The sequence below is a fragment of the Hylobates moloch genome, unplaced genomic scaffold, assembly GCF_009828535.3.
Source record: "Hylobates moloch isolate HMO894 unplaced genomic scaffold, HMol_V3 SCAFFOLD_24, whole genome shotgun sequence".
Classification (NCBI taxonomy): domain Eukaryota; kingdom Metazoa; phylum Chordata; class Mammalia; order Primates; family Hylobatidae; genus Hylobates; species Hylobates moloch.
Genome location: NW_026652299.1, coordinates 35,430,485 through 35,444,647, shown reverse-complemented (window position 1 = coordinate 35,444,647; position 14,163 = coordinate 35,430,485). Strand labels below are relative to the sequence as shown.

The 14,163-nt window shown below is 56.1% G+C and overlaps 1 protein-coding gene across 2 annotated transcripts; it reads right to left on the bottom strand.

Moving 5' to 3' along the window:
- Positions 1-222: 222 nt before the first annotated feature.
- Positions 223-13,752, bottom strand: AMER3 (APC membrane recruitment protein 3). Of its 2 annotated transcripts, none has more exons than XM_032145811.2 (2): positions 13,618-13,752; positions 223-7,053 (listed from the first exon to the last, which is right to left on the bottom strand). In XM_032145811.2, the coding sequence occupies exon 2, from the start codon at positions 7,032-7,034 to the stop codon at positions 4,449-4,451; it is 2,586 nt and encodes an 861-aa protein (XP_032001702.1). In that variant the 5' UTR covers positions 7,035-7,053; positions 13,618-13,752; the 3' UTR covers positions 223-4,448. The 2 variants fall into 2 exon arrangements, with proteins under 2 accessions (XP_032001702.1, XP_032001701.1); XM_032145810.2 differs by lacking the exon at positions 13,618-13,752 and adding an exon at positions 12,919-13,115.
- Between the last annotated feature and the right edge of the window lie 411 nt (positions 13,753-14,163).

Sequence of the window (14,163 nt, the reverse complement as noted above, 5' to 3'; positions counted from 1 at the left end):
GGGGTGTGGTCTGCAGTCTCTCCCTGCCTGTGCTGGTCTTCACCCCTTCTCCTTTTCAGCGCCTCCTGCCCATCCTCCCTGTCCTTCTCCCTGTCCTCCCTCTCTCTCTCCTGGCCCTACCCAGTGTTCCCAGCTTCCCAGCACAACGTGGCAGGTTGGAAGCCCCAGTGCACAGGCCCTGGGCAAACCCCTTTTCTGCAACCTGTGGGACTCTGGGAGCCTGGGCGAGCCACTCAAGCTCTGTGGGACAGCTGTGAGCTTAGGGCAACTGGACCGACTTCTCAGGATTTTATTTCACGTGGGGAAATCTGCTGTCACCTCTACAGCCATGTGTGGACGAGAGGGCTGGAAATGACCAAGGAGGTCTGAACATGCCCAGCCAGCCTCTTCTGCTCCCAGCACTGGGCTAGGCACATGTTCCGGGAGCTGGGCTTGAAGTTCCCTTCTTTATCCACAGTGGGTCACCCTGAGGCCTGCAGGGAAAGACAAGCTGAGGGTGGGGTGCAGAAAGAGAGAGGTCACCCTGAGGGAGCTCACACTGCCTGCTCCATCCCCCAGCAGGGTTCCTAGCAGGCCACTCCTGGGACCCCAGCCCCAGATGCCGAATTCGAATGTGGGGTTCTGGGGTTGTCTATAGTGCCCCCAAGTGGAGAGCCGAGGCCAGCAGGTCCTCCCAGGAGGCATGGCCCTGCAGCCGGGTCATTGTAGACCACGCCTCCACATGGCCTGGGTCCTGGGCACCCATTGCCCCTCTCTGGACCCCAGGCCCTCCTGACCACTCCCTGACCCCCTGGATTCCTGCCCTTTCCAGCGCCCTTGGGCCTGGCTGGGCTGTCCATCACCACGAGTCACCGCATCACAGCATGGCACAAGGGAGTGTTCTGCCTCTGCCAGCAGGGAGACGGCTAGCACTCAGGCCAGAGTCGCCCTCCAGACACAAGGCTCATGGTCAACAAGAAATCAGAAAAGCACGCACAACCTTTTGACACTTCATTCTTTCAACAAGGATTTACGGAGCGGCTACTCCCTCAGGTGCAGCACAAAGCCCCGGGCTGGGGTTGAGTCAGGGCAGCCTCCCCCTGGGTGCTCAGCCTGCTGGAGGGGCACTTGTGGCTGGCACCCAAGGGTGCTCTGACATCTGGAGCCTGAAAGCAGAAAGGGCTGAGGGCTCTGAATGGAGACTTCACTGCAGGAGCTCAGTGAGAGGTTCTGGAGCCTGAGGAAGAGCAGGGCCTTTGGAGCTGGGACGGGACAAAACCCATCACCTCACACACTAACTGTGGGCAAGTCACACCAGCACCCTGTGCCTCCGTGTCCAGGTCTGAAAAATGGGGCTGACAACTGCATTGAGGTTGATGCAAGGATCAGGTAAGTGAATCTAGGAAACTTGCCCCCAGCTCGGCTCGGTGATGCTGCTGTGGTCCTGTGTGTGAGTCTTGGGAGGAGGGCTCAGATGTGGCTCCACAGGGGCTCCAGGTCTGGACGGGCCTGGTCAGAAGCCTTGCTGCCCATTTTGGAACCTGTGACTTCCAGCCTGTGTCCTGCTCCCAGCAGGCCTCAGGGAGCGCTGGTGAGATAGGGCCACCAGAGACCAAGCGTCAGGCAGTCAGGAGAGGCACTGACCAGCGTTCCCTGGTGGGAGGGCCACCCTCAGCTGCAGATCCTGTGCTGCCTTCTTCTTGAGCCAGGGCAGCACAACTCACGCTCCTCTTGGTAGGAGCTCTGCATGAGATGGGATTTCCCTAGCAGTTTGCCTGCAACCTGACTGACCCCTTTTCCTGTGCTGGTCTTTCCTCCAGAAGCCCATTTTGCGGCTGCCTGTGGAGCCCCATCCTGGCATCTTGCTGAGGCGTGCTGGTTGAGTTAGAAGCTAATCTTGGAGAATGCGGATGGCCCATCTGTCCCTGCACCTGCTGGCCTGACACTGGCCCAGGACGGACACCTGTCCCTCCTACAGACACCAGCCACCTTCTCCCTTCATGGTTCTGAATGTTGGGGTGCTGCACGTGTTGTGACATTTTGGGGAGTGAGGTCCACAGCCCCATTCGAAGTTTTCCTGAAGGGTAATGGCGATCTGACAGCGTGGAGGAAGCGGAGTCAAAAGCCTTTGTTACTTGCAGGCAGAGCCAAGGAGAATCCATTGGCTTCTTCCCAGAGACCATTTGGCCATCCATGGCTCTAGTTAGAGAGTGCAAGCAGAGGGAAATCATTGTTTGTAGGGGATGATTCATGACAAATAATCTAGCACTGCCCATCAACAAGGGTGGGAGTGTCCAGCCAGCCCTGGCAGGGCTGCACAGGGATGAATGATGCTGGCTGGCTCACTCCTGTCATCCAGCACTTTGGGAGGCTGAGATTTTGAGACATTTTAGCTGAGGAGATTTTGAGACATTTTAGCTGAGGCAACATGGCGAAAACCCGTCTCTACAAAAAAATAGAAAAATTAGCCAGGCACACCTGTAGTCCCAGCTACTTGGGAGGCTGAGGTGGGAGGATTGCTTGAGCCCAGGAGTTAGAGGCTGCAGTGAGCCAAGACCGTGCTACTGCACTCCAGCCTGGGTAACAAAGTGAGACTCTGTCTCAAAAAAAAAAAAAAAAAAAGCAGCAGATGCTGGTGCCATGCCTCTACAGCCTGCAGAATCATAAGCCAAATAAACTTCTTTATAGCAGCACAAAACAGAGTTATCCTTTATAGCAACATAAAGTTATCCTTCATAGCAACACAAAACAGAGTAATACAATGTTCCTGAGGGGACGCCCTTCAGGCCCTCAGCATGTTGTAGCCACCTGTCCTGGGGCAGCAAGTAGGCCAGACTGGGGCCAGATTGAGGCCGGTCAGTGGGCCCTCCTAAGGTCAGCTCCCCCATCCATCTCCCCACCCTGAGCCTCACAGTCCTCACACAAGTTTGGATCATTATTCTGAAAGACATAGTCCCAAACACTGGTCCCCAACATTGAAATATTGAAAGACGCAAATCTCTAAAGTTTCAAATCCCTAACATCTACAGTCTTGAAAATAATAATCCCGGGATAGTTGCATCATGTTAGGTGGAGCTACTGCCTTGCTTGGGGCTTTATCTGGAGACTGAGAATGGTTTAAGGGGATGCGGATGGATGCCAAGTTGACAAGGGGTGGACCTGTGGACTTCATTTTGGGTGTGAACTCGACTGGGTTAAGTGATATCTAGAGACCTGGGAGATCATTATTTTGGGCATGTCTGTGAGGTGTTTCCAGAGATTAGTGTGTGAGTCTGAGGGGCCTAGGTGGGGAAGATCCACCCTCAGTGTTGCTGGGCAGCATTCAATCTGCTGAGGCCCAGGGAGAACAAATATAGAAGGCGAATTGGTCTCTCTCTGAGAGCTGGGACAGGCTTTTCTTCAACTGTCTTGACATCAGAGCTTCAAGCTCACTGGCCTTTGGACTCTGGGACTTACACCCATGGCCCTCCTGGGTCCTGAGGCTTTCATCTTGAGCCACCCTGCCGGCATCCCAGGTTGACTGTGTGTGTAAGCATTGTGTGTGTGTATAAAAACGTCAAAACTTCCTCAATAAATGAAGAGATGTAATTTGTGTACATCTGCAATTGTGAGAGATGAAAGTTCTTGCCATCTCCGCTCTTTGGGCAACTGTGTGTGTGGTGGTGACGCATGATAGATTGACTTCGTCAAAAGACTTAGGTTGTTGGTCATGATATGACTGCAGATATAAAGCCAGGTGCACACAATTACCAAGCATAGTGACATGCATGTATACATTTCCCATTTTGACCTGTTTCTTTATGAATATAGTTTGTCTGCTAATAACTCACACCCATGTTAACTGTCAGTATACCTGAGTGTTTATGCTTCCAAAAATATGTATTGCCTATTTTATTGGGTAAAGTGGCTGATGATGTGTTCTGTTGTGTTTTTATGTTTCTCAAATAAATCCTTTTAAAATGTAAGTATCTTTTAAAAAATTAAAAAAAATTTCCCAGAATTATATTTCCAGGATTTAGATCTTTCGGGATTGCGATTTTCGGATTTTAGAGTATAGTAATTTTAATATTTTGGATTCTCAACACTTGGGACTATGGCATTTGGGATTGTGTCTTTTGGGATTCCCACACATCCCGGGCAGACTCACTGGCTCTCTGCTTTCCAATTACAATGTGCAGCTCTTTCTCCCCATCAGTTTCAAGCCCTAGCCCCTCTCTCCAGCCCCTGCATGAGGAGCAGCTAGGTGGTTGCAGCTTCACACTGTCTTTGGCGGTGGGCTGCCTGAGCTGGTGGGTTCAGACAAGGATGCCTCCACATGAACATGCTACCCTCTGCATGCCTGAGTCCTGCCACCCCCCCACCCCCAACACAGTCCCCACATCAGGGACAAAAGATAGAGATTTGAGTCCTAGGCTCTCCTGAAAGTGGTCATGAAGACACATGCAGTTCCTGGTGCGTATGAGCCTATCCTACAGATGGGGCTCAGCCATGGCTGGCCCGAAGGCCCCCACTTCTGGCTGGCCACAGAGGAGGACTTCACGGGCCAGGAGGCTACAGCGGCATTCTGGGGCACTTGCAGAGACCCCCACTTCCTGCTGGCTGTTCAAAGTGAGGCCCAGGCTTTCTGGATGGCGGCCCTGGGAACTCTGCCGGGCAGCAGGGGCTGAGCGGGGCTCAGAGTCCAGCTGGCTGCCGTGTGCCACCTGCTTCACAGCCTCTGTGCTGAGCTGCAGGGGCTGGTCCTCCACAGAGGCCCAGGCCTGGACACCTAGCCCGGTGGGCTCCACCCTGAGCCAGCTCAGGTCCTGGACACGATCTCGACACCTCTGGTCCTGTGTGCTGGCCGAGTAGGGCAGGCCATGGACAGTGGTCATGCTGGGGGAGCTGCTGGACTGTTTCTGCTCCAGCACGTCAGGGCCCCTGGCCCGGCACTGCCCAAAGAGCCCACTGCCCATGTCTTGCCTTGGAGGCCATGGAGCCGGGGGCTGGTCATTTGAGTTGATCTTCAGGGCTGCCACATGGGCCACACAGCCTGCCAGCATGGGCTCTGCATCCAGAGTGTCATCCCCATGAGCTGGCCTCCAGGGGCCTCGGAAACACCCCAGGACCCGTGGTGGCCCAGGCTCCTTCTGGGAGCAGGGCCAGGCAGAAGGGACTGGGGCCTTGTTTTTACTGGAAGTATCTGTTGTCGAAGTGGCTGCAGACTCCACAGAGGAGAACAAGCCTTCAGAGTGACCTCGTGTCTCTTCCTCTCGAGAGGCATCCCTGGACAGTGTGCCAGTCCCTTGTGTGGCCCCCCCGAGGGCCTTGCTCTCTCCGGCGAGCAGGCCTGTGGTGCCCGGGTGTGCCCACAGCTCCTGCCTGCTGGGTGCTGAGCAAACTGTTGCCCCCCCTGCATCTGAGGTCAGGCCCTCCCTGCCCCCCAGCTTCTCTGTGGGTGCCCTGGGGGCTCCCTGGGGACCAGGTGGAGCTGCAGGCTGCCCAGGGGTGGGTGGGGCACGGGGCGTGGGGCCTCGGCGCAGCCAGCTGACAATGCCCATGGTGATGGCAAGCTCAGTGTCACACAGCTTCAGCAGGCACTCCTTGCCCTTCCAGGAGCTCTGTAGGAAGCCCTGGCTGAGGAGGTCGGGGCCTGGTGCTGGGGCCAAGTTCTCCTCGGCCCCCACTCGGAAGCTGCATATGGACAGTGGCGTCCCCAGGGCCGGCCCTGACAGACTCTCAGACACGCACAGGTCATCATCTGGGCTGGGGCCAACAGGACCCTCGCTGGGGTCGTGGAAGAGCTCATAGAGGGCGTCCCCACTGTAGCTGTCCCGTGGGAAGGTGGCAGCAGGAGTGCCTGGGCTCTCAGCTTCCTTCTTGTCCTCCTCAAGGCCTGGCGAGAAGGAATCATAGTAGCCCTCGTCACTTGTGGACACAGATTCGGGCTGCTCGCTCTTGGGGGTGCCTGTGTCGACGGAGCTGGCTTTGGAGCCGCTGCGAGGGTCCCTGCAGGGGCAGAGGGGCAGCTCAGCGAGCCCAGCTGTGTCCAGCCGGGGTTGGTCCCTGTCTGTCCCCTGGGGGCCTGAAAGCCACGGGCCTAGCAGGGCACGCTGCTGCTGACGCACTGAGCGATTCACACTGTCCCAGAACCTGGTGAAGTCAGAGGCTTCATTCTGGGCGGGTGAGGCCAGCTGCTCCACACTGCCCTGGAGAGGACCCCTGGGAACCTTGCTCTCCAGGCCCTGAGCAGCCTCGGTTGGGCTCTCCGGGCCCTCATTCAGCTCCAGGGACGGCACCGAGCTCTCATCTGCAAAGACCTCCCCACAACCCGTGAGCGAGTCGAAGCTCTGGAGCGAGGCCACGTCCTCACACAGGGCCCTGCAGAGACCAAAGGATGCATCGGCTAGGAGCTCACTGTCCGACAGGTCCTGGCACAGGCTGTCCAGCCCCAGCACCTCACCTGTGGGGAAGAAGGCTTTGCTTCGCCACCCCCCAGGGTCTGACGGGTCCCCTGGGGAGGGCAGGCTTTTCCCCTCGGCCGCCAGCGAGGCCAAGTCCTCAGTCTTGTTTCTGCGAATGTGGAATAGGTTCCGAAAGCACTTCTTGGGCCTTTTCAGGGAAATCCTCTTCCTCGGGATGCTCTTGGCCACAGCCGGCACGAAGGGCATCTGGGGCACAAAGTGGCGGTAGTCGATCATGCGCCGGCTGCCCGGGGAGCCCGGGAAGCTTGCACTGCCCACCAGCTGCCCTGTGGCAGCCGTCGCCCTGCCTGCCCCAGACATGCTGTCGTGAGTCTTGCTCTTTCGCACCGGTTTGAAGGTGGCTCCACAGAGGGCTGCGGGTCCCCCTTTGGGGTCCAGCTGTGCCCCTTTGTTGGGGCATCTGTCGTATTCTTGGGCACTGGGGCTGGCTTGGGGGCCCTTCTCATTGTGGGGCCTCTGTTGCCCTCCTGGCAGGACTGACCAGGGGCCTGCCCCCTCCCTGGCTGCAGCCACGGCTGCTGGGTCTGGGGGTTTCTCGTGGGAAACGTGCAGGCTGGACTTGATGAAGGTCTTTCCTCTCTTCAGCTCCATGCTGCCAGTGCCCCGGCTGCTGTGGAGGAAAGCAGGAGGCACTCAGTATCATAGACGGGAGGGCCCTGGGCTCTGGAAGACCCTGCCTACCCCTCTCACACAGCTCACTCTCTGCAGGGGCCTCTGTCCCAGGAGATCCTCCTTGCAGGTGGGGGAGAAAGATGGGAGCAGCCCTAACGGCACACAGTAGGAGCCAAAATGAGAGCTGCCTGGAGCCTGGTGACTGCTGCACCCGTGAGTGCTTGACTCTCCCAATCCCCCTTTTAGCTTATTTGGCCCATTCGGACTCCCGTGTTCTGTGTAGAGTGCCCAGCATTCTACAAACAGCTCCTTAGTGTATCAGTAGCATGTCCTTAGGAGTGGGTGTCATGGCCCTTCTGAGTGGATGGGCAGAGGATCCAATTACGGCAGTGGCCTCCTTCATCAGGCAGCTAAAGGGACGCCCACGCCTGCCTGCTTCCTGGGCTGAAAGCAGTTGGCCCTCAGCTGGGGCTATGGGGGTGTGCATACTGCAAACTCCAGGACTGTGTGCCTGTGCAGGGAGGCAAGACTCCATCTACAGAGGCCATCAGGCAAGACACAGCCCGGCACCTCACGATGCAGGCAGATCATGGACAGAGAGGAACCAGGGCATCATGGTGGGAGGTGAGCATGGGACACAGGGTGGGCAGGCAGAGCTGCAAGGGTAGGCAGCCACCATCTTTTGTGCACCCATCACCGAGACACACTGACGCCTGCAGTGCCATGAAGAGGTTTCTGATGCTTGGTCTGAGTTCAATGGGAAAGGGTCCTGGGATCTGCCCTGGGCATGGAGGTGGACAGGTGGCAGCAGTGCTAGCCAATTGACTGTCCCTGCCCAGTTAGGGCATCCGGCCTTACACTGAGATCAGTGGGGAGCTACAGCCATCTTCCTATGGGTGGGTAGAAGCAGGGACTTTAATGAAGTTGGCGGTCTAGGGCCACGCACCTGACCTCCAAGTGGAGGACAGAAAAAATGAATTGTGAGCAGAGAGGACTTGCCAGAGGCAGTCCAAACGGACTGAGGATGGTGAGCAAGGCAGGTGGAGGCTGCAGGGGTAATGCAGGGTCTTCCAAAGGGAAGAACGCCAGGGTTCACCAACAGCAGGGAGAGAGAAGCGGGCAGGGAGTTCTGAAGGCCAAGGCTTGGATCTACACCAACCACGTGGGACAGCTCGAGGAAAGGCTTGGATCTACATCAACCACGTGGGACAGCTCGAGGAGGGAAATGAGGGGAGGAGGAGGGAGCTGAGCCAAGGTGAAAGAAGAGCTAGGGTTTAGTTTTAAACATGCTGCCTTGGGGTGTGTTGTGGAGACCTTCAGTACCCAGGAAGAGAGAGCAGACTGAGCCCCACCTCTCTGTTCCCGTCACCATGTCCTCACGACCCTGGACTCAGCCTGCTCCTTTCACCCAAAACACCTCTGTCTGCCAGGGTCTCCACTCTTCTTGGTAGTGAGTGGCCTGACAGTCAGTCGTCTGTCAGTCTGGCCAGGGAGAGACTGCGGCTGGCTCCTTCGCCTCTCCATAAGGACTACCCGGAGGCAGCCCTGCACTCAACTCCCAGCTCCTGGCTGTGAGGAAGCCTGCAGCAGGCACGAACATGACCTGGGGCTCCGTCAGCCGGTGTGCCTTTCACACCCCACCCCAAGTAAGCTTTGCAGCTACCTGCCAGAGACCCTGAAATGCTTCTTCATGAGGACCCAGTGGGGTGAGGGACTGCCTCATAGCCCAGTGGGCATGTTGAGGCCAGGAAGATGGGAAGGAGTAGAAGAGCTGGCACTGCAGGGGCTGGCAGGGGCAAGCCGACCAGCCTCCACCCACTCCCACCCAAGGGAAGTGCTTCCTCCCCTTGGAGGAAGCACCTCAGACTTTTGGTTGGAGGATGAGAAGTAGTAGGCACCATGCCAGGAGAGCCACAGAACCTGGGCTGGGCTCCGGCTGCAGCTCAGCTGTTGCTGGTGACACCCTGGACAGAGGGAGAGTGCCCTGAGCAGCCACACTGGCTTTTCTGCCTCATGCCAGATGGTGCATGCCTAAGCCTTTCCCACCCTGCACCTGCAGACTTTCCACTCTGCACAATCCTTTGCAGCCGTGATAAGGCCTCCGCAGCTCTGCTGGGCTTTGCTGCACACAGCACAGGGCTTACTCTCCAAGCTGTGGCTCAGATGACCCTGGCTGGAGTCTTGGTTACACCCACCTAACCAGGCGGACAGCTTGGCCCATAACTGTATGAGGGGCAAACTATTGTAACCCCCATTTTACAAAGGATAAATTCAGATTCAGAAAAATCAATGAACTGACCCAAGTCACACAGGTGTTAAGTGACAGAGTTGGGATCTGAACCCAGGTCTATCTGATTCTGAACCTGACAGTCTATAAACCAACAGCTGACTCTTTTGTGGGAAATCTCAAAGTAGAATAATAAATGTATTTTCATGAAAAATATTGTAAAACACAATGAAAGTGAAGATTAAAAGCAAGAAGAGTAGCTCATACAGATTTAGAAAAATTATAATTGAAAGTAATAATAGTTCCTATGGCAGGAAACTTTGGAAATATTCATTATGAGATCTCTATTTCCCTTATTCTTTTCTATGTTTTGGAAAAATCTTTTGATTGACATTCTGTTGGAAATAACTTCAGCCAGGCACAGCAAGGATTATTTCACTGGGTGTAGAATTTTGCAACTGCAAGAACAAAAATGTTTTATTTGATATAGACGTCTATAAATAAAACTACCAGTTTCTCAGTTCTCATAACAGTCAACTGATTTAAAATCAGGAACAGTTGGAAATTTCATTCCACTCTGAACTTGAAAATGATCCTTTAAAATAGCTGTCATTGCTATAGATGGCCGGACTCAGTGACACTAACAATGCCAAGCCCATCTCCTGAGTTTATTGAGCACTTTGCATAGAGACAGGACAATAAGCGTAGGATACAGAATGAGGAACCAGAAGCTTAGCAATACTGGAGCATCCCATGAACTCTAGTCTGTGTTCGGTCCTGTCCAAATCCATATTAAAATGTTTTATCGGAACCTGTCTCTTTGGAAATGTGTGACCTATGATGGGGGTGGGAACTCCCTGGGTGGTTGGAGGGCCCACTGCTTGGCTGGAGGCTGGCTGAGAAGTCAACTCCTGTGACAATTCTCTGGGGCAGAATGGGATTTATGTGGACAGCCAGATGCTGGCCTTGTCACTGCCTGAGGGCAGAGGCCAAATGTGTCCAGGTTCTCAGTTGCAAAAATGCACACTGTTTTGTAACCCTGTGGCTATAGACCCCTGTCGGTGGAACCCCAGCAAGAAACATGACAGGTCCACTCCCACAAGTGCCACATCCCTCCCCCAAGGAGGGTTCAGACCCATCCCTACCCTTCGGGTGCCTTCTTGTCTACAGGGCTCAGCAACCACCAACTATTCATTTTGGTGGTTGGTTGCACTCCCCAATGAGATTGAAAATTCTTTAAGGTCCAGGACTCCAACTATAGTAGGCGGTGAGCTATTACTTAATTAAATGAACTATTTTATATTTGAGACATCTTAGTCAAATGTTTACACCTAAGTTCCCTAAACAGAATGCAGAGTCTGAGATTTTAATTCTGTGATACAGTTTATGTGAATCATTTTCTTCTCTCCCTCCCTCCCTCCCTCCCTCCTTCCTTCCTTTCCTCCCTCCCTCCCTTCCCTCCCTCCATCCTTCTTTCTCCTTCCTTCTTTCTTTCCTTTCTTTCCTCTCTCTCTCTCTCTCTCCTTCTTTCCTTCTTTCTTTTCTTACTCTGTTGCCCAGGCTGGAGTGCAGTGGTGTGATCTCAGCTCACTGCAACCTCCGCCTCCTGGGTTCAAGCGATTCCCCTGCTTCAGCCTCCTGAATAGCTGGGACTACAAGCACGCACCACCATGCCCAGCGAATTTTTTTTTTCTTAATTTTAGTAGAGAGAGGGTTCCATCACGTTGGCCAGGATGGTGGTTTTTTTTTTTTTTTTTTTTTTTTTTTTTTTTTTTTTTTTTTTTTTTTTTTGACGGAATCTCACTCTGTCGCCCAGGCTGGAGTGCAGTGGCGTGATCTCGGCTCACTGCAAGCTCCACCTCCCGGGTTCACGCCATTCTCCTGCCTCAGCCTCCTGAATAGCTGGGACTACAGGGCCCGCCACCACACCCGGCTAATTTTTTTTGTACTTTTAGTAGAGATGGGGTTTCACCGTGTTAGCCAAGATGGTCTTGATCTCCTGACCTCATGATCCACCTGCCTCAGCCTCCCAAAGTGCTGGGATTACAGGCGTGAGCCACCGCGCCCGGCTGGCCAGGATGGTCTTGATCTCCTGACCTCCTGATCCTCCCACCTTGGCCTCCCAAAGTACCAGGATTACAGGCGTAAGCCACCACTCCCAGCCTATGTGCATCATTTTTTAAGACTGTTCAGTGACACCAGGGCCCTGGGCTGTCTTTCATCTCTAAGACGAACTTGCAAGTTCCATGGGAACAGGGACCACACAATATATTTACTTAATCAATTCTGTTACAGGGATGTGATATTTAAACCAAACCTTAAAAGACAGAAGAGGACAGACAGGCAAAATACACTGGACACATATTCCAGGCAGAGAGAACACCCTTCAGAAAGGCCCCGAGGAGCAAGAGAAGTAGAATATTTAAGGATCTGAAAGCCGCTCAAGTGGCCAGAGCAGCAAGCCAGAGGGATGAGGCCTGGAGATGGGCTGTGCACACCACACCCGGCCTGAGGTCTCAGCAAGGGCCGTGCTTTTATCTGCAAGCCACGGGGAGCCAGCCTTCCAGGGCGAGTGACAGGGGCCAATTCTCACTTTCAAAGATGCAGGTGAAAATGGACAGCGGAAACACAGAGGCAAGTTAGGAGCCCAAGCAGGGTTTAGGGGAGAGAAGGTGGTGGCAGAAACTCCTGTGTCTGTGCACCTCCCATCACAGTGTTTTACACGGCACACACAGACTTGAATTTATTGCAAATTGGGCAAATGAAGTTATTCTACTCGTTGCTTTTCTACATGACCAACTCAGGCTTAGCTGCCCAGCTTTTTCTTTTTCCTTTGAGAAGGTAATTCTGTGCCTTTCTTTCCTTTCTTAACCTGAAAGTGTCTGGGTGTTTGATTTCATGGAGCAAAAGAAAAACCCTGGAGGAATACACATGCCACAGAAACGCCTTGAGACAAAAAAACGTTTGGCTAATAGTTTTGGTGTTTTCTATGCCTTCCTCGGTATGCAGGAAAGTCACAGCAGTGTGATACAAAGGACTGTATGGTGATAAAAAAGCGCAGGCCCAGGGACCTCTGGAAACTGGGCTGGTGGCAGAGCTATGGGGCAATAGCGTTCTCGGTAGTAGGCTGCCTTGTCATGGGAGGGCTGGAGTGAGGGCCACTGTGGGGAGGGAAAGCGACCGTGCTCTGGGGTGGGGGTGGGAATGGGGAATAAAGCAGAAATAGAATCTGCGGTGAGAGCACCACCAAGCCACCCAACCCCCACTCTGGGGAGACAAAGGGCCCTCTGGGGAGGGAAGGTCCTGGCCCACCTCCTTGGAGGGCGCCTCTGGGCGGTGCTGGCCTGCCCAGGGGCAAAGAGATGGGCCTCACAGCCGTATTGGCTCTCCCTCAGCTCCTGCATCCGCCGGCGGAGGATTTCTCCGCTTCCCTAGCCCAGACCTAAAAGGGTCACCGCCCCCAGGCCCCTGACTGCGCCGGGAACCGCTGGGTGGAGGGTGTCGACCTTGCTTCCTGCCCTCAGCCCGTCCATCGCGCCAGAGAACGCACCAAATTCCCCAATCCTCGCCCTCCCCCGCGGGGTCCACATCCGCGGGGCAGGACCGACGCAGCCTCTCAGGGCCTTGGCGACTTACCACTGGGGGCCGGCAGTGCAGCAGGGTGCGGCCGCCACGGGCTCGGGCACCGCGTCGGAGCGCGAGCCGCGCTCAGCACCACGGTCAGCTCCCGGCGCCGCGCGCCGCGGCCGGGAGGTGGAGGCCCGGCGCCCGCACCCACCCACCGCGGCTCCAGGGGCCCCGCGGGGTCGGGCAGGCGAGGGTTAAGCCGCCGGAGGCCGGCGGGAGGGGCGGGCCGGCACTGGCGCGCAGGGGTGGCGAGGGGGCGCGCCGGCCGCGGTGGGGGCCGCTCCGCCAGGCTGCCGCCTCCCTGCGCCGCCGCTCGGGCCGCGCTCGGGTCGGCTTTGTTCGTATCGCCCCGTCTCTTTTTCTGGGTGTCTCTGCCTCCCACCCGGCCGCGGCTGTGCCTCCCTCAGGCGCAGTCGCCTCCCCTCGCCCCCGTGCGCACGGCGCCCCCGCCGCTGTCCCCTCTTCCGGGAGCGCACAGGTGTGGGAGCCCCTCCCCCTCAGCCCAGAGAGCCAGCCCTGCCCACCGCAACACTCTCGGAAGGGCTCGGCCACCCGGAGCCTCGTCACGAGTCCTACCCAGGATTCGGAGCGGGCCTGCAAGAAGGGGCAGGCCTGGCTGGGGTTGCAAGGCAGGGTCTTCCCTTGGAGAAGGGACCTGACTCTATTATTAAAGAGAACGAAAGAGGCACTTGCCCTACAGGTACTCACTGTGTGGGGTCTGCTGGTGCTGTGCCCTGCCGCAGTCTTGGGGGAGGAGCAAAAATGCTGTGGGGACCCTCTCTCCGCAGAACTGAGGACGAGGGGTCTGCACCCGTGGTTCAGTGCCTGGGCCTGGGGTGGATTAAGTAACTCCAGGAAGGCTCACGCTGCAGTGCCAGTAGTGTGGGGCGGGGGTGTGGCGGGGGGGGGGGGGGCGGGAGCGCACAGTCGGTGCTGGAGAGAGGCTGATGCCAACAGGAGGCTCGCGGCCGTGGCGTGCCCAGGCGGGGCAGGACGGGAGGACGCAGGAGTACCGGGTCCACGCTGAGGCTGAGGCTGAAGGGAGGACAGAGCTCAGGTGGATGATGGAGGCCAGGTCTTTCCCTGAGCTTGGTGGGCTCCCTCCCAGTCACCTTGTCCGCGAACCCAGGACAGAGTCCCCTTGCTTTGGACTGGTTTGGTTTGCCATTCCCCTTGACATCGTCTTGCCCCAGAGCCAAGAGGCCCCTTCATCCTCCAGCCAAGACTTTCCCCACCCTTGGGTGACCTACCCTC